The sequence below is a fragment of the Ambystoma mexicanum genome, chromosome 5p (assembly GCF_040938575.1).
Source record: "Ambystoma mexicanum isolate Mex_15411 chromosome 5p, UKY_AmexF1_1, whole genome shotgun sequence".
Taxonomy (NCBI): domain Eukaryota; kingdom Metazoa; phylum Chordata; class Amphibia; order Caudata; family Ambystomatidae; genus Ambystoma; species Ambystoma mexicanum.
Genome location: NC_090930.1, coordinates 1,309,167,100 through 1,309,188,119, shown reverse-complemented (window position 1 = coordinate 1,309,188,119; position 21,020 = coordinate 1,309,167,100). Strand labels below are relative to the sequence as shown.

General features: G+C 43.8%; 1 protein-coding gene across 1 annotated transcript in view; it reads right to left on the bottom strand.

Annotated features, from left to right (window-relative positions):
* ADAMTS16 (ADAM metallopeptidase with thrombospondin type 1 motif 16) overlaps nucleotides 1–21,020 on the bottom strand; it is a 631,464-nt gene that overhangs the window by 25,304 nt on the left and 585,140 nt on the right. Inside the window, exon 21 of the mRNA XM_069613712.1 lies at nucleotides 700–924. Within this exon, the coding sequence (XP_069469813.1) occupies nucleotides 700–924 (225 nt within the window). The remainder of the gene's footprint in view (nucleotides 1–699; nucleotides 925–21,020) is intronic.

The following is a 21,020-nucleotide window of genomic DNA, read 5'->3' as shown; positions in this document are numbered from 1 at the left end:
AACTCAAAGGTAAGACGATTTACAATGCACCTTCAATGGCTTGATGGGTGCCCTAAAATCTGACGATGTGTAGGTTGTGCCGTTATGCGATTTAATCTGCAAGACATTTATTATCTTCTTGCCCACTTCTTGCTTTAGTATCTAAGAAAGGGTATGGACAATTTGTTATGGATGTCCCCAATATAGAGAGAGACCAATTTTGGCTTCCATAGATTCGGGAGAAACTACCATTCTCAAAGTGGCTGGTTCCCATGCCTGGAGTGGGCTAGAGAATAGATATTTAGTGAGAAAGTGATGAGATGAAACTATATATGTGAATTAATTATAGACAGAGATGTATTAACTTTTAATGGCCCATAGTTTTATTTATTAGATGGGTTGTTCCCTTGCCTTTAACATGTTTTTACATTAACTGATGTTTAACAATCCAATAGTTTGGAAATGGTTTCATGAAATTGCCTTGATCAAGATATTGATGATCTAATTGTTCATTTTACGTTTGTTTTAAATATTATGAAATTTGGTATAGTGAATGATGTGTTTAATATATGTGTAAGGTGGGAAATGGTTGCATTACCAAATCACATAATAATAATGACAAAATAATAAAATGTATTCTCGAACAGTACATTGGCAATGTTTTAGTAACATGGTTATGCTAAACAAAAAATGTAAATGAAACCAAGAAGAATTGCTTACCTGAGACCAAGGTGCAGCGTACCAGCTCCCCGGAGCGTGGCTTGTTGCTCCATACAGCGGTTGCTTGGGGCAAGCAGTGAGAATGCATTCTTTCTCAAACTCCAGGTTGGGTTTTTGCAGGTGGGAACATTTCTTTGGGGAAAGCTCTCTGTATTTACCAGAATCATACTTTTCTGCACACTTTATTACTCTTTTCTGTATTCCTTTTCCACAACTGGAGGAGCACTAAAAATAAAAATCATGAGTCAACCTCAAATTCTGTGGCATATTGTAATGCCATCATTATCATGACCATCATTATCATCATGTTTATTTCAAACAAATGCCCATAAAACCCACACAAAGACAAAACAATCCAACAACACAACAATTAGATATACATTAAAAACTATCCAACTAACATAAAGCTTTCAATTCAGATCCATCAATGGACACGATTTATTATGCAATTGTGATGTTAAGCAGATTTAAAAGTATTTAAAAATCAATCCAGATCACCATAATATGTTACATTAATGTAAAGCAGATACCTCCTTTAAAAATTGTATTCATAAAAACAGGTCCGTCATAATTCCATTAAAGACAAATACATAACCTGATACAATCAGTCAATCAATAATACACGTTATTTCAGATAGTTGCAAACAATTGCATACAAGCCAAGAAAACACACAAATTCAAAATCACAGAAGAGATGGTCAATATCCATAAAATAATGTTTTAAAATCCTGCAAAGTGCAAATTGGTCTGTTAATACCATAAGAGTGAGAAGATATATCCTGATACTCAAAACATTAATTGCATTGAAACTTTAAAGAAGTCCTGATAAGATTGGTCATCTTCCCTTTTTTTCTTGCTTTTCTACCTTCCCCCACTCATTCTTCCTCTTTCCGTTAGTGGCATACTTGCATCTTCCTACTTCTTAACTTCCGTGGCCAAAAATATATTTGATCACTCCATTTATCACTGGTTGTGAATATGTAAAGCTGCATAATGCTAAGGCATCGACTGCATAGGGCACGTTATAATTAGTCTCGATCCGCTCCTCTTTGATATCTTATGCGAGGGGCAGGCTATCAGAAACTGGACAAGATCCTCTGTCTCTGTCGTACAGTGTGCACTGGTATTGTTATTGTTCCTGTTCCACCAAAGTGCAAAGGCAGCCAAAGCTAATTTACCTAGGTATATATATTTCCAAGTAAAGAGGTCTAGCTTGGACAGGCTAAATGGTATGAAGGCATGATTCATAGCCCCTTTATTAAAAGAACTCTAAATATGATGGAAGTAAATACATTGATCTGGGGTCATCATACACCATCTGTCTCAGATACCACATCTTCCAAGGGAACTCTCTGCACTATTCACACAGAAATGATGGTACACATTCCATACCTCCATTCTAATTCCCAGCCAGTCAAACTGAAAGGGCACCAATGCACCTCTTGCACCTCTTTAAAAAACAAGCAATTGTACAGTAATTGTTACAAAAAGGTTTTTGCTAATTCTTTAGTGCACCACTTTTTCTCAGGAATAATTGAACAGATCTGCACCTAAAATAACATTGATCCCACCATTCGGATTTCACAGTTTGATTTGCTGGTCTGTAATTGATGTCTATGGGCATTACTATTATGTCAGGGCTTCTCAGCCTGTTTTAGAATATTCATTAAATGTAAATATTACTCATGCATGCTCATTGCGGATATCCCAGAAGCCTGTGCTTCGTTATTCACTTGATCAATGAGGCTAGCCATCCTTATCTCTCATATTCCTAGTTCAAGGTGCAATCCAACCTCCTTTTTATATACGCTGCCACGCTATTGGGCACCTCGATCGCATGATCTTGGTATTTTGAAAGCGATTATTTATTCCGTACTCACTTCTTTACGCGTGGTGTTCATAGTAGCAGAGCGGGCGATACAGGCACTCAGCACAACTGACACCAAAGAGGGGAAACTCTGTACAGAAATAGAGATGGCCGCCTATCAACCATGGGGAAATATTACACAAGGGGTTCCGACCGACATCTGTTAGGCACCAAGAACGTTTTCCATGATGTCACTGGAAACCATGAGCTGAAGTGCACCCTTTCATTGAAGGCTACCCATCTATAATTGTGTTTTGCGTATGGCCACCCCGTTTCCCAATTTCATCCCCTGCACTCTTCTCTATGGACTGGCATAGCAGTGGGTGTAGAGTGGAAGCACGAGGGAACTATACACAACATTAAAACATGGCAGGTGCCCTCTCCCCTCATCCTAAAGCAAATCACACATTTCAATTAAAAAATCCCCGCTGCAACGTCACATCGCTGGATTCTGAATTACATAATCCTCTGTCATGACAATACAGTAGACGGATACAGAAGGCAAAAAGTAAAATGGCTACTGATATATACACAACAATGTCATGCTACGCGCCACAGGAGAGGATAAGACTTTTTCCAAGTTCCTGCCTCACCACAAGCTTCCCAGATACTTAACACTTGCACAGTGCAACAACTGATCCAAGCATTTACCGAGCCACACTCGTATTCATCCAAGTATAATCAAGTCAGCCTGCAAATAAAACTACTGCAGCACAGCACTGCAGCGATGAGGATAGCCACTCCAATGCCAGCCACAATGATCTTCTGATGTGGCGTCAAAGAGCGGTATGTGGTGGACAATTCAGGTAGCCACTGGGCTATTCTCCAAGTGGAGATCCCCACACCTTTCTAGAAATTTCATAAGCAATTGTGCACTGTGGTGTGTGATAGTTCACTAGTGAGATCAAAACATAATCATCGAGGAGTGAAAAGTCTGCATTAAAAATGATCTGAAACCGTTAGTGACGCAGATACATTTACTGAGACTACATAGTTGGGAAATGTACATAGATGATAACGTTTCATCACCTGTTTGTCAGCAGGATATTGCTGCTAGTCACTAGGTAGTTCCATGACAATAGAGATACAAGGTTGTAGACTGACAGTATATACAAGATCACACGACTCCAAAGTGAATTGCAATATCCTTTCCATGTACCATTATTGCTTCTAATATACAGCTCCCACCCCCACGTTCACAGTTGTATCCCCTTTGCCATTTTTATTTTCACGACTTTTGCATTTTTCCGCATTTCGCTGCATCACAATGCGTACCATTTTGCCCCTTTTGCCATTCTAGCTTTCCTTTCATCTCTTTGCACAGTTTTGCCTCGGAGGTGAGCTCCTCCGTGTCAATCTAAGTGAAGCCTCTTCTGCTGGGAGCCCCCCCCTTCTTTTTACCATCGTCACATGACCTGTTCACTGCAGTCCACGTACAGGCCAGGCCTGGGCCCAAGACTAGCCAGTGGGGAGTTCTCCTGAATAGGTGGTTTCTTTTGCACATCTGTTCATGGACACACTCTGCATATAAGAAGGTATGTATTCGAGGAAGGTGCATACAGTTATCAATCATCCCAAAGAGATGCACATGTTTTTCATAATTATGCGGTAGATGCGCACGTTTTCGTGCATGCATAGCAGATGCGTTGTGTTTTTATGCATCCGTTTCTGATGCACGCAGTACATCCTTACGCCATGACTCCGCTTCTAACGATGATAAAATGTTCTTCGAGTGTCCTCAGTAACTTTAACAGATAAAATGGTACTGGAACTCAGCAGTTAAAAATGTATACAAGTGTCACCAATGTAAAGAATGGCTGAGGGTAAATATCTTGCGCAACTATCACAATGCATACAGAGGCCCAGCACGCACTCGAATGCATCACTCTAGAACCAGTATCCGTGGCAGTGTCCAGGCTAGGTGCATCACCAAGTCACTAATCTTGCAGTCTCAAAATAGAACAATGGACTTTGGCCCGATTCACAAAGATGTGCACTGCAGCAAATCGGGCCACACTTGTGCGCATCTCTGATCTACACTCCTAACTTTACAACCTTAATTCCAGAGAAATGAATGGCACTTGCTGCCAACAAAGTTATGACGCTAAAGTGAGTGGAGCCCATGGGTCACATGCACCGCCACAGGCACCAAAAGTGAAGCGCTGCCTCCATTTTCACGGAGATCCGCAATGTTTTCAAGTTTATATTTACCACTTGCCTGCACTGAGGCTTTTATTTGAGCTTCTGTGGGGGCATGCCACAAAAGACGGCACCGACATGTCCGCGCCATCCCAGACACCGACGTAAATGCTGTTACGGAGAAAAGCCACAGAGGGCTGGCACACCATTTACCCCAGGAGGAATTGAAAGCAGTGTCAGGTGTAAAAAGACGAATCTAGGTTTTGAACGAGTTTAGTTTAAGAAAGTGAGAAGACATCAACAACTGAATCCCCTAAAGACAATTCTTCGGAAGTGGGATATCGCATTAGGGCAACACCTGCAGGCACAAGTGTGCGTCTTCATCAGCGCAGCCGTGGTGGCCACCTCACCCACCAAGCCTCCATGTATGGAATGAAGAACATGGGCACTGGGGCTGACAGTGGAGGGGGGCCACACCATGGTGATCCCTAAAGACCAAGACAACAGAGAGCGACTGCCTAGAAAGGTTCGGAAGCAACCAAGACTTCCACCTCAGAGCCTTTCTGATGGAAAAGGATGTCCAGGAGAGCTGATGGTCTAGCATAGTGAAGGCCACAATGAAGCCTAGCAGCACCAAAAAACAAGTGCCCTGCAATTGAGCAGCTCCAAGAAGCAACATGACAGCGGCCAATGAGGTGATTTTCAGAAACAAAACGGTTAATCATCATGAGCACCACGCTGCCCAGAAATGTCATCATGCATTTTAAAGCTGTAGCTCCTCGCTGGGCACCCAGGGCATGGAACACCCTGCCTCTTCACATATGCACTGCACCCTCCATCATCACTTTCAAAAAGAGCCTCAAGACACACCTGTTTCCCCACACATAACCCTACCCACCTCTGCTGCTATCACTAGTGTATCTTAATCTGCCGATGGTTTCCTGAAAACTTGTTGTCACTTCTTTTTCAACTCCCACCTTTCAAACATTTTAACCATTTAAGGTGCTCCGAGACCCCCAGGATAGGACCAGCGCTAAACAAAAATTCAAATGAATGAGTACATAAATAGCAGGGTGGTAGTTCTGCAGACAGGATGACTCGAGGGAAGGTTTCCTAATTATAGGACTTACATGCCCTAATGTAATTAGAATCGGAAGGCAGCCTTGCAACAGCTCAGATTAATCAGCATCAGACTAATTACTAGCTGCTAAATAATTAGGTGCAATAAGCAACTCCAAAGCATTGCCTTTGGAGTGAGTAGGGCAGATGTTAGGTAGAATGTCCTTTTTGGGTGTGACTCTCCCCACTTGTGAGCCCCCGAGCACTTTTTGCTGGACTCTTAGATCCTTTTGCCGGTTCTCCTGAGTGATTTGCAACCTTTTTTCCACACCCACTCAGTCTTTTACTCTACCTTTGGGAACCTTTTTACAGCCCTTTGGTTGCATGTTTTGGAGTCATGCTTTCCTCCAACTTTTAAGGCATCTGAAATGTATTATTGCTGCACATAGCACCTCCTGTACAGTGTTGGTGGAAGCTCCTTGAGCTTCCCCCTTTGGTTTTATTTTATTTTTCTGTGCTAACTTTGGGTTACCAGGCTAGGGGGATACGTGTTATCCTACATATGCTTTAATTTTGTGAGATCAGCAAACACCACCTTATGTGGAGTGCTGAGGGGACACATTGGGCCTCATTTCGAGTGGGGCGGTAAGGGATACCGGGCACCGGTAAGGAGACCGGTGCCGGTAATCCCTTACCGCCCTACTACGAGTTCCCTTAGCGGGTCCCTCCTTTAACGCCTGGTCTGAACAGGCGTTATGGACGGGACCCGTTAAGGGAATTCAGAGCCAATAATATTGGCGCCTTCCCCATTCCCATTGAGCCCTATGGGGGCAAGTCTAACTGAGTGGCTGGTGGTAGTGGATGCCTTTCTTCTGATTTTGTGAAACTTACATTGCAGGCTGCATCCGCACCTGCGGTAAGGGTCGCATGGGGCACCCTTGTTCCAAAATGGTGCTTGTCTTCATTTTCACCAAATCACAATGAATTGTCCTTTTGTGAGCCTTCTTCTGCCAAATGGGTGGGGAAACTCCAGCTCAATCCTTTGTCTTCTTCGGGCTCCCATTGGGAAGCCCACCCGAAGGCGCCTGTGTGTCTGGGAGGACAGAAAACTGTGAGGTCACCGTAACTCCTCAGGTCTTTGTCCTCCAGTGTGTCTGCTTGGATCCAGTTCTGACTGGGTGTCTGGATGTCCCCAGCCACCACAAAAGTTTGAATGTAGCATGCACGCTGATTGGATGGGTTGCTGCATAAAAGGTGAGGAGGGTCTTGATGCTAAAGCCAGAGTCAACCACAAGAAGATTCATTCCAAAGAAAGAAGGATGCCTGCAGCCACCTCCAGTGGCCGCCAAATCCGACTAAGGGACCGTGGCAGCTCTAGACCTTTCTTCTGTGTGACAGGGACGATCCAGACTGGATGACTTGCTTCCTTGCACTGGTGGGTCTAACCAGTCTCGAGACCAGCTATAGTTTGTGCCATCCGACGATGAGCTGCGACCTTCCAAGCTTGCACTATCCGAATGCCCTGCGACCTCTGGTACTGCTGCAGTGCATTATCTCATCAAGTGCGGTTCTGGCTGCAAACTTGTTCCGATCACATAAATCCTCTCACTTGAGTCGTGGACAGAGAGAAGGAAGAAAGTCTGGCAGAGACAACCGTCGCTGCCAGAAAACCTGTGTTGAGCCTCCATAACCAAGTGCCATGAAGATACTCTGCTGGGCATCCCTGTGACCAAGTCTGACCAACTGCTCCTGCCAAAAGTTTGTCCTCCAGCCGCCAAGGCTAGAGACGCGAACCAGAGCTGCTGTCATCTTACCATGGGGACTCTCTGGTGACATCATTGTTCTTCATCATAGAAGGTACTGTCTCACTCCTGGGTACTTATCTGGGCAGTTGTTTTTTGCTGTTCTTTCCTCCTGACCCTGTAGAGCCACATTGGGGTGGATGACCCAACCATGTTCTCCCAGGCCTTAGGACAGCTGTACTTTAAGCTGAAATCCTTCATGTGGCCTACCTAGTGCCCCTGAACCCTTTAAATCCAATTTCACTACTTACTTGCTACGAAAAGCATCACCTGGGAATTTGACAGTGTCTGACTTCCTTTGCTCTGCCGCCCATGGGCCACTCGCCCCCCAATGCTCTTTCTGATTTTTGACTCTCATTCCCTAGATAGGGTTGGATTTATAAACATTAGGCCTACACAAAGTTATCCAACTTACAGTATTGCTATTTAGTACATGTTGGTTGATGAATGATTTGCTAACCTTAAGCTACTCTTGATACTAACCTGTTTCACATCTAAAGGTTTACTATTGAACTGATTATTGCTACAGCAAATGTCGTACTGTATATATGTGTGACACTTTCCTTACCTGAATTGCATTTTGAGTTTAACATTGGAATATTGTATATAATAAATAACCCTATTTTTATATAACTAAGTGTGTAAGTGTTTCCTTGACTAAAAGTGTACTCAAAGGTATTTGTATTCAACTACAGCCCTCCTCCCTCCTAGACTAAGCCTGGCTGCTCAACCATAGCTATCAAACCTTTTGGGTAGTTCAGGCCAAACCTAAGAGTTGGTGGACTGTACATCTAAGAGTGAGTCTTCTACAGTCCTATTACAGGGGGACTTTAGTAAACCCCCCTAATAGTAGAGCAGGCTTGCAGAAATACTGAAGCAATCAAAATTAAATTAAAACAAGGGCAGGAAGAAGCATTTCAATGATATTGAAGCCACCACGTGAAAAGGGAGATATACTTCAACTGTCAATGACAGCTTTTGCTTCATCCATAAATGGAGCAGCTTTATCAGGGGCTGGGAGAGCACACATACATAGATACTCAACAGGTAAATCGTGACAGTATTATTATTATTATTATTATTGTTATTTTTATTAGGGTATTTATTGAGCATGGACCTAGCTTTTGGAAGAAACTGAGCACTTTACTATCATAGGGGGAAGGACATGGTGAGGCAGGCAGATAATCAAGGTAATGGGGAGCTAACCGGGGAGGAGGGAGGCAGGCAGTTTCATAGCAGGGGATCTACAGGCAACCAGGGAAGGAGACAGTGGGGAGCAGATCACCCAGTCCTAGGTAGGGTGTGGAGTGGAGGGTGTTTTGACCTATGTGTTAGAGAGAAGCCATTCGTTGAAGTGGAGGGTCTCCAGCTCCTTCCGGAACTATAAAAGTGAGGGGGCAAGGTTGATGTTGACAGGGAGGTGGTTCCAGAGACTTGAGATGTAGACAGAGAAGGTCTGTCTTCTAGTTCTTTTCTTCCTGCACCGGCAGAGTTACAGTCTGCACATGTCTTTACTCTGCTGGATGCTAGGCCTCCGGAGATGCTGAGTTTCTCAGTGAGTTAGCTTGGATACTTCAGGGTGACAGCCTTGTAGATAATGCAGCAGGATTTGAAGATGAAACGAGTTTGCATCAGGAGCCAGTGCAGTTCAATGAGGGTTGGGGTGATGTGGTTCAATGTGCAGAGTCCTTTGATGAGAGGTGCTACAGCATGCAGGATACATCTCAGGGATGTAACGGTAGTCACCGGAAGGCCTTCCAAAAGAGCATTGCCACCATCCAGGTGAGAGGAGACCAAGGTTTGGACAGCAGATGTCAAGTTCATTTCTGGAATGAAGGGCTTGATTTTCTGCAGTAGAGAAAGTTGCCACCAAACCATTTGTGTCTTTCATGCCACGTGCTGCGGTGGCCAGCTTGGGTGTGAAGACCTCGAGGTGCACAGCAGAGAGCCAGATCTGGATGTCATTGTGTCAGGTGTTTTTGGTCAGCAGTAGGAATTCAGTCTTGGAGGGATTGAGCTTTGGGTAAGCACTGGACATCCACAACTGACTCGATGTGAGGAAGGCTTTGAGCCTGTGAATCTCTTCAAAGGAGGAAATCTTGAGTTACAGTTGTTTGTCATCTGCGTGTTGGTATTTGAGTCAGGAGGGTTGCAAGTGGCTCAATAAGATGGAAGATCACAGGGGAGGGGATGGATCCTTGCGGGACTCCATAGGTGATGGGCAGAGTTAGTGATCTGGAGGCATTGATTTGTATGAACTGCTGGCGATTAACAAGGTGCCATTTGAAATAGCTGAGGATGATCTTGCTGATCCCCATGCGGGGATGTAAATTGCTGATGAGTGTCTGGTGGTCTGCTGTGTCAAATGCTGTGAGGTCAAGGAGATCCAGAAGACAAGGATGACAATTATTGAACATTTTAAGGGCATTATCGATCACTTTGATGGTAGCCGTTTCTGTGCTGTATCAGGGTCTGAATCCAGATTGGTGGGACTGAAGGGAGTTGTTGGCTTTCATATGTTGGAAGAGTTGCATGGCTACTGCTTTCTCTAAAATCTTACCTAGAAAGGGGAGATGGGGTTGTAGTTGCTGAGGTCATCAGGGTCCAGTGTTGGTTTGTTGGGATGCGGGAGGATTTGTCTGGTCTTGAGGGTCGATTGCAAGGTACCTTGAGTTAGGGAGCTGTTGATGATTGTCAGGTAAGACAGGAGTGCTTCAGTCGGATGGGTCTTGAGTAGAGAGGCAGTGAGGATGTCATCCACGTATGGTGTGGCCTTGAGGGATGCTAGGGTGGCAGTGAGGCTTTCCTTACTGACTGTCTTTAAGGTTGTTCAGGTAGTTGTGGTTATGCGAGATGGAATGTGTAATATGCTATCAGTTGTGGCGTTGGTGCCCAAGGGTTGGCTGCTCATGCTGATCTTGTTGATGAAAAAAGAGTTGATGGCGGTGGGTTTTTCAATGCAGTGTGGTACAGGTGGATCAGGCAGAGGCTTGATGCAGTGCTTGATGGCTTTGAAGAGGGCTCTGCTTTCATTGTTGGCCTTAGCGATGGTGTTTTGGTAATAGTGGGCCTTGGCAGTGGTGATTAGTCGTCTGCATTAGCACAGAGTTCCTTGAGCAGGGCAAGGTCAGATGTGGTGCAGGACTTTCACCAAGTCTAGTCTTGTTTTGTGATGATTTTGGAGAGAGACAAATGAATGTGTCATTCATTTTGCTGGCCCCTTCCTGCCCCAGTGCTATAGCAATGGCATGTGCACATCACTTGTGGTCTCTGACTCACCACCGCTATAACGCAGGTATGAGAGACATTACTCACTGAGGCAACCCTATCACCCTTATCCTGGATCAATCGAAGAATCACTAAACCTGCAGGCTATCGAGCACATCAACGAACTGGGATCAGAGGTGATGAAAACACATGATGTCTTGCTGAATAATGACATATGTAGGTGCATTAGACACGGAGCACATACACATCCAGCACAAAGATACACAAACAATAGGTCAAACCGCACTTAGACATGAAGGACATGCTTGCATCTGTTAGGTTAGAAAACAGATCCTCTTTCTCTATGCTGAAACACAAGATGCACAAGAACACACATACTGCTTGCTTAATGCAGAGAACACAACTAAAATGAGTGCCCATGCAAACCAAGATGGACAGCGCAGCTACATGTGAGTGAAAGGGAGTCTGTGGAGAAGCTTTGAGGTTGCAGTGGGACCTGACTTTCTGAGCTAGCAGAAAACCTAAGCTGAGCAGTCAGACAATAAAGAGCAGATGCTTGCCAAGGCTACATAAGGAATAAAGCCTGAATTAGCACCCAAAAGTACAGACAATACCAGTTCCCAGATGTGACACACAGTTCTCTTAGATTAGTGAAGAAACAAGTCACATTGGAAGGTCAGATTCCCACCAAACTAGACTTAATATTGAGAGGAAGATAGCTCAAACAAGTCTCTAGCGGCCAAGGGAGGCAACGACACCCACAGTAAAAGGTGCTACAATCCTCATAAATGCTGAGCAGAATAATCAAAAACATGGTCCACACACGTGATTCACAGTTGGAGGATAATGCCTACTCATTAGAAGACAGACACACAGAGACCTTCGTTCCCATCCAGTTCTCGGGACAAAAGATATAAGGTAGTGCAACGTTGAAAGCTAAATATCCTGCCCAGTGGCCTAGAGAATCTGAAATGGTAACATTATTGGGACACCATTTGGGGCTATTCTCACCACCCCCATTTGTGCTCATGTGCTGGTACCTGTCCAAAGTGCCAAGGCTGAGAAAGCCACCACTGACCAATTACTATCTCCCATCCACTTTAACCTACACAATGTTGCATCTGCCAATGGAACATTGTAGTGATGACATGTTGTCACCTGTAGCAACTTAGAAGGTGATCTCAGGCGGAGTTAGTAGATAGTGCCTGACCAATGAATGCACTCACCCTTATAAAATGCATACATAGTTGATTCCCTTAACCAACCCCTTCCCCCTTAGGTTTTGTGAAATGAAACATCAATTGTGATGTCATAGCTCTTTTTAAGGTGTTGTCAAGCTTGGACTTGTTGAGAGTCACAGAGATTTGCCTAATGTTCATGATGTCCTAGTTTTATATGGGTGTTGTTAAATCATTTTTTGGGCATGGGAATTTCCCTGGCCTATCCTCTTGCTTATCCATAGCTGTCTTCCTCCCCATTTTGACAGTTTGTTTAATGAAATTGAGTTCCTGAGTGTACCAGGGAGTGGAACATTTAGACTTGAGGGCGCATTGTTTCACTGGTGCATTGTGATTGATGTCAATTGCTGGGGTGGTGTTTAGTTCTTGGAGAAGCAAGTCACAGTCCTGGTTTGTCCGAGCTAGATCAGCCCATGTGAGGTGAGTTTGGCAAGGTCTTTCGTGAGAGCTGTCACTGGGAAGTTCTTGAATGAGCGGAAGGCTTGCTTGATGGGTTTCCGATGGGTTTTCTTGACTGGTGTGGTGTGACAAATTATAAAGGGGATTGCCAGATGGTCTGACCAGACAAGCGGGACTGGAGAGCTGTGATGCAGGGTGGGCAAGGTGGTGATGATGAGGTAAAGGATATTACCTTTGCTGTGAGTGGGCCTTTTATGTGCTGTTCCATATTCAGAGTTTCGAGTAGCCTATGAAGATCTTCCCTCATTGACTTGGTTTTCTGGGTTGCCAGGGATGTTGAAGTCGCAGAGGAAGATGTTTTGGACATGTGTGAGACACGGTGGTAACCAAGTCCATGAAGTCTTCAATGAAGTGTGGCAAACCAAGAAGGTGCCAAAAGATTAGCAGTGATTGACAGGTGGGTGGGGCTTGGGCCATGTGACCAAGATCTACTTACACTTGCTCACCAACTGCAAAGGAAAAGAGGCTACAGTGCTGCATAAGTAGGAAAATAAGGGCAGAAAACTAAGAAGGTGCCACAAGATTAGCAGCAACTGACAGGTGGGTGGTGCTTAGCTCACATAACCAAGATCCACTTTCACATGGTCACTAACTGCAAAGGAAAGGAGACAGGTGGGTTGTTTACGTAGGGAAAAAGGGCAGCAAGCAAGAAGGCTCCAAAAGATTAGTAGTGACTGACAGGTAGGTGGGGCTTAGGTCACAGGATCAAGATCTACTTGCACCTGCTCTCCAACTGTAAAGAAATAGAGGCTGGAGAGCTGCTTACTAGGGAAAAATGGCAGAAAACCAAGAATGTGCCAAAAGATCAGCAGTGATTGACAGGGGGCGGGGCTTAGGTCACAGGACCAAGAGCCACTTGCACCTGCTCAACAACTGACAGTAACAAAACATGCTGAAAAGCAGGAGTCTGCAAAACCCCAGCCAGGAAAGAACAATTACAGTATAAGCAGCAAGAATAAGTCTGGGAAAATTTACCAAAAAGCATATCATTTAATTAGAAAAATTGAACATTTTATTTTAAAATCCATACCACAATATTTTCATAATTGTAGTGGCCTGAAGATGGAAACTCTGAAGAAACAGTCATCTCATATTTTGCGGTCATGTACATGAGATATGCTCAAGTCACGTTACATTTTTTTGATTGTTGCATTAATTTATTTGTGCTGTGTTTGGTTGTACTGTTGCTGTCTTTTTTTCAGTGGCAAATTATTCATGTTTGCTTTTTGTTGAATTTGTATTTATTAATGATTTGTTTTCAAAACAACTTTTTTGGGGGATTGTTTCCACTGTCTTTTTGCATCAAAATATTGCAGCATAGATTTTAAACAGCAATTTTCCACTTTTCGAATTACATTATATGCTTTTTTATTAATTTTCCCTGACTTTTTCTTTCTGGGTATACAACTGACAGTGACACAGTTTAAAGTAATATGTGCAGAAATTGTGAGTTGATTACAGGACTTGGACTTCTTTGCAATTATCGTTACACCGGCTATGCCTTGCTCACTTAGTAAAAATTAAAGATCATATACCCATTAGGAACAAGATCATCGAGGACTGTTGAGTATGTTTATAAAGCTAAGTCTCTGTAATTCCAACTGAACCAAAGGCCGAGTAGTCGGAAACATCACAGGCAGAGGGAACAAACAGACAGACTTGTAATACGAACAATTCACCAGTTACTGTGTCTCTGTGTGGGAGCGGTGGTTGTTACGTAAATCCACCAAAGACGTTAAGTTAGTTAAACTGAATAACTCAGCATCAGAGCTTTCAGTAGGTAGCATGTTGATAGCCTTACCCTTACGCAGAGGCGTTGCTAGGGCAGGTGAGGGGGCTATAGCCTGGGCCCTTTGGTTGTAGCTCTGGATAGAAGCTCAGGGTCTACAACCAAAAGGCTAGCTAGCCCCGAGTCCTGACAGTCCCGACATTAGATTAGCCCTGGATCTTTTTACAGACCTAGCAACATCCCTGCCCTTACGTAGCTACTATTGAGAGGGAAGTTGTCAATTTCGGCATATGGTGGACACATCTTAATAGTGTTTTGCCAAAATGCACTTAACAAGCAGTCCACATGCAAAACAGTGCTCTTTTATTTGTTGCGTTAACTGGACATGCATGGTCTGGACGCCCTACCCAACCAACTTTGACAGACTGTGGAGGGAGCCATTCCCACTACTTAGCAGGCCACGAAGGGCATGAACATGGGGTGATGGGAAATAGCACGAGCTGAGTTAAGCCTCTCTTAAGGTCATCATCTGGCAACAAGACAATTGGACGTCAGGAGTGGCGTGATTGGGAGGAGTCAGGTGATACAGATAGGGTACTCCCACCCTAGGCGCTGTGAGCAACAAAGTGGCAGGAAGAAAAATGCTGAGCCCTCTGTAGAAGTAGTGATAATCTGTTCAATCTCCTCATCTACCTCCTGCCCGACACTTAAGGTCAAGCGACCGAGCAAGCTGGGAAAGTCCACCCGCTGAACCAAGCCTCTCTGTCAGCCATGTAGCCCAGCAAGGAAAGCACCCAAGCAGTGCTGAGAAGTTGCTCCGAATCCTGGAAGGCACAAACATCATAGCAGCAGAAATCGAGGAAAATAGACTTTGAATACGTTGGCAAATTGTCCTCACCAGAAAATGTAATAGAATGCAAAGGCTTTGGGAAATGTAAAAAAACATATGTAAAGTAATTTAAGTTGTTAATGTATTCATGAAATATAAAACACATATGTAAAGTCATTTAAATTGCTAATCTATATATTTACGGAGTTATATAAAGTGCCTTTCAGGAACCTCAGGGTGGAAACGCCACAGTTCCTTTGCATTTGCATAATGACTGGGAAATAGGTAAACTAATATGCAGTGACAGTAAAACAATGCTGCAGAGAGATGTGCAAATTGGGAAAAAAAACACCCTAGTCGACATTTGTTTGTTTACTTCCTAAGCATATAAAAGAGAGAAGTTTCACTTTCCAACATGGATAAAGGGGATTTCACCCAAGAAATGTACTTACATTTCTTTTTTTACCCTATTATTGCATTGGCATTCCGCGAGTTCTTTAAATGCAACATTTTGCAAATGTTATGCTGGTTGCATCCCAAACATCCCATTTGTATTTCTTAACTAATAAATATCAGGCCCGGGGGACCAATGCCAAGATGGTGGATATCTGTTACTATGAGCTCCGCGTCTGATGTCGGGAATTGTGAAGCGGTGGCAGAGAGAGGCTAAACCCTTGCTTGCCTGAACATTCAGAAAGAAAAGAAAGAAGGGAAGAAACAAAGAGAACGAATTCCTTGAATGACTTCACAAAATGGCACGGTTGAAATGTAAAAAAGTGTTTACCATCAGACCTCATCAAAGGTAATGTTGATGATTTCACAATGTGACTTTTCAACGGAAATAGATGGACACTAGGCTTGTCATCTGAAAAGGTGATCATTGTTTTGTTTCAACGTCTTGCAATTTTCTCTTGGGGCTTTATCAATTAAAATAAGATAGTACAAATGATTTAAGGACTATTTAATTTAAGACACAGCAGGCCTGATTCACAAGGATGTGCTTCGGGGCAAATCAGTAACCCTAGCGCTCACATTTGCACGGGCTGCCTTATACCTGATTCTCAAAGCCTAAAACTAAGCAAATGTGGAGATCCCAGGGCATCTATGAGATGTGGAGATGCCGGGGCATCGCTGAGATGCCTGATCAAACCTTTGTGAGCGGATCAAACATGTGTAGATGCCGGGGCATCGCTGAGATGCCCTGATCAAACCTTTGTGGGCAGATCAAACATGTGGAGATGCAGGGGCATCTATGAGATGCCCTGATCAAACCTTTGTGGGCAGATCAAACATGTGGAGATGCAGGGGCATCGCTGAGATGCCTGATCAAACCTTTGTGAGCGGATCAAACATGTGTAGATGCCGGGGCATCGCTGAGATAAAGGCACATTTTAGGAGGCCACCTCCTGCAAAACCATCTGTGGTGTGAAGCCACAAAACAATATGCATTACCTTGAAGTTACATGAATGCAGAGCAAGAAAGTACTTGCATGGATGTAGTGGGAACATTTCTGTACAAGATTAAATACACGTAAGGGTTCACAAAGCAGGAAAAGTAACATACAACTGTTTTCTATGCAGTTGTTCCCCCAGACATTGTTCATATGGGTGGCCTGCTGGAAATCGTGGGGTGGCACACGAAGTTGCATTCAAAAGAGGCAGGCGGCCGGTGTGAGGGCCAACATTGTTAGAAGGGCGGGCGTGGACCCCCTTGGCCAGCCATTGGTGGCGCCTCCGTTTCTATGATGTTTGGGCAAATCTTGTTTTGTGTGCATGTATAAAAATGACTTTTGTTTTGTGTTACTGCAGAATTGTTCATGATTTATTGGTAGCCATTTCATCCACACAGAGAATTCATATATTATGTCTGTATTTTACTTTAGCCAGTATCAACATCTCCAACTTGTGTGACCTTTGCCTGTGTAAATCATGAGAATACTTAAAATATTTCCTTTTGCATTTCCATGCTTTTTATTTTCAATTTACATTTGTGTCTCGTCTCAAAATGGTCAAGATTCTGCCTGATCTCAGATGGGTGGGATCGAGCTGGTTATTAACGGGATCAGAGATAATAGTTACACTTTACCAAAAAGGAAATCAATAAGACACCAAATAAGGGACCGTTTGGTTTTGCTTCAGATAACAGCCTCTTTTCTCAGCTGACGAGCAAATACCACAATGGTGTTGGCAGAGTCAGTTGGGTGCGCCCTCCATGGCTCCAGGCAACTAAGGGAGTAAAAATGCTGCTTTGGGTTCAGAACACAAACACCTACACCAGTTGACCTAAGTTGTATTTCGGAAAGGTGAACGCCCTCCCTGTGACTGGTTGCTGTGCAGTAGAATGTTCCCTTGAGAGACACATCACTGGTTTAGGCAGGTCAATCATTGCCACGATCCCACCGCGACATTGGTTTAACCTCACTGTAGGCGGCTGTTCACCGTCATGCTGCAGGGCTTCAACTCTCTGGAAAGGTGACCGGGTCCCTTCATTCTGAATGCTTAATCTATGGTGAGAGGCCCATTATCTCTTCATCTCCACCCGATGACTACGGGCCCGATTACTGAAAAGGTCCATTGGAGCAAATGAGGAGATTCCAATGAGCATCTCAGATGGTCACCTGATGCCTTATACATGATCCGCAAAGTCTAAAACTTGAGCAAGTGTGAATGGTCCTGGAGCACCTTTGAGATGTCTCTGGCATCTCTGCATTTGTTCACATTTTTGGCTTTGGGTGTGAGGTATGAGGTAGCCGGGCCAAATCTGAGATGCACACCGACATCTCACATATTCACCAGTGAAAATCTTTGAGAATTAGGCCCAAAGTGCTTAAATCCTTTAATTTTTGCTGTTTGAACAATGTGACCTCACTATGGAAAATTAGCTGCTGCCGTTTCTCACCGGTAAATACCAGCAGCATTACAATATCCTGTGACGGAGGCACATTGCATTAAAGAAAGCGCAGGTACTGAGTTTGGCTAAAGTGAGCATATCCACATGGCCTTATCCCAAACCTTAAGAGTTGGACCCATTTTCTTTATGAGCTCTAAGCAACTGATAATTAATATTTCAAAATTAATAATTCTTCAGGTTCTCTTATAGCATTTGTTTACCCGGCCTCGGAAATGTGCTATGGTCTGGCTTCCTTGAAATATAGGATCTTGTTAAGCTTTAGGCGAGAACAGGAAAAATGACTTACCTTTAACTGTAGTTCTCCAGCATTGGTATCTTTCCTAGATTCACCTGATGTAGGTACCTTATCAAAGCACTGTATAGTACAAGACAATGCAATTCATATTAGTTCTCTATTAGCTTGATTTCTGGGCTTTTGGCTGCTGTCCAATGAGTAGCAATACCCCTTAGCTCTTCCCTCAGAGGTCACCATCCAGTTCTTCTAGTGCACAGAAAGCTCCCAGGGTTGGTGGGCAGGTCGCATCTGAATCTATAGAAAATACCAGTGCTGGAGGACTGTTAAATACCTTCTTCTTCTCCAGCATTGCATCTTTCATAGATTCACAAGCTATTGAATGGATTACAAAGAAGTTAAACATGTATTCACAAAACAAGGAAGAGGAGAAGTTAGGCTTACCGTAAACACACAGTCTGGACAAGATGGCCTTTCCGACAATGGACTCATTTACCACCTTTGTGGTAATGCAGTAAAACATCATGAAGGTATGGGCAAACTTCCACATAGCAACCCTGCCAATGTCATCAAGAGAGACTCCTGTAAGCAGGGCAGTAGATGTCATGTGTCTGTGAAATGCGCTCTGGGCTGCTGCTGGCTTTGTTATGGCAGGAAAAGGGGTTCTATGTCTTATTTTCGCTTCCTGTAGGTCGCCTAACCAAAAGTCAGTTTTTTCCGGCTGATTTTAGGCAGCCTAGAAAAAGCTAAAAGACCTTGTTGCTTCCCACACCCAACCACCCTCCAACTCCCCACCCAAACTCACTTGCTGGAGTTGCACGAAATCCGCACTAGTGTGCGGCAGTGGCATGACAGTTTGATTTAGAAAGACCGGTCTGTGCGAGCACAGAGCGGTCTTTCTAAATCGGTCTTCGATATAATAGTTTTTTTAAACAATGATATCACTTAAGACCGGAAAAGGTACAGGATGGCAGCCACGTGACAATGCAAGGCACCAGCCTTCTTGGTTTAGGTAAAAAGATGTACGTTTAGATTACAACCCTTCTTACTGAGGTAAAGCCACTAAAAAGGCTGTCTTCCAGGATAGAAACCGTATGTCTGATTTATCCATAGGTTTAAATCGGTAGCTCTTCAACTTAGAACAAACTGTTTAGCTCCCGCAATGGTAGGATTTTCTTGACAGGAGGAAATGGTCCGAATAGACCTTTCTTGAATACTTTAATAATTCTCTGGAACCATAGAAATGGGGTATGGGGCTGATATGTGCATCTGGAAATAGACACAATGATGGATGAGAAATCCAACCTTCTCTAGCCAGAGGCAGCAAGTACGGAAAGGACTTGATGCAGTGACAATCAAATGGGTGGATGTCATTTTGGAGATACTATAAGCAGAATCCTTTCTACTATTTGCTGTAGCAACACTTGGTCGGTTGAGGTCTTGATGAATGAAGGTTGTCCCTACAATTCCAAGGGCACTTCTCTGTCTCCAAACTCTCTGAACTCATGAGGCACACTCATAAGTTGAGAAAGGAGGATTGTGCTGCACAAACGTCCCCCATTGCCAGGATGTGTGTGTTTATGGAAAACAATGGACTGAGCTTGAGATATAAGTTGTAGATCCAAGTACTAGTATTGGTGGGACCATGCTGGAGCATTGAAAATCATTCTGGACAGGTGTTGTCTTAACAGAACTCTTGGGATAGGTGGTCTCAGAGGAAGTGAAAAGGGATTATGCCTTTGCCAGACTCGCCAGGTGATGGAAACTGCTAGTGAACAACTTGCACTTGGAGTGGTCTGGAGTGGCAAAGAGATCTATTGTGTCCTTGTTTCAACTCCCACTGTGGCATGTGACGAGATCGCTGCTGGGTGAGTTGGCCATATTATTGTCAATGCCAGGCAAGTAACATGGAATCAGGAATAATTCGTACCCGAGAGCCCACTTCTACTGCCCTTGAGCTTCTGTTGATAGGATGTTGAATAGAGCCCCTCCTCGTCTGTGAAGATTCTGATTCCTTTGCACTTGTGTTTTGGTGGGAAAGATTTCAGCACCCAATGGACTGCTTGGAGCTCCAGCACATGGCTATGCAATTGTTTCTCATTTGGAGACAAAATTCAATTGGTATAACATGTGGCGAGATGGAGTAAGGAGGCTAACAAGGGGTATGATTTTCTCTATAGACTTTCATTGAAATACAGAAAAGAATCTCTTCTGTCCCTATTTCAAGAGGGTCTTTCTCTACCTCAACCTATAATAATGTGGGGGCCCATCAGTGTGTAAGTAAAAAAACATTATACCGTCCTCTGTCAAAACCAACTACTCTATCCCTTCCACTAACAAATAAACCAAGAAACAAAGGGTTCAATGAACTTCTTATCCACGCCACCAGGAGAATGGCTCCCTTCTCATGGTGAAACCATACGATTCACAGCAGTCTCTTGCAATAGGGTTTGATTTACCAAATATACCTAGACCAGGAGAATGACTCCCTTCTCCTGGGCTGTCTGGAAGAGGTTTGGAAATTGTCCCCTGATAGTTCTTTTCACAGTTTTTTTAGATGTCTCTTCACTTCATCCCAATGATTTGCAAACAACAGAATTAAGGCTTTATCAATTCTTCTTCTTATTGCTGGCACTTTATCAGAACATTTTATGTTCAACAAATACGCTTAGACCAGGAGAATGAGTCCCTACTCCTGATCTATCTGAAAGAGGTTTGGAGACTATGGCCCTCATTAGGACCCAGGCGTTAAGGGGTTTACGGTGCCGTAAACGGCACCGACCCTTAACGCCTGATTCCAAGGTCCCTTTGCGGGATGGTGATTTTAA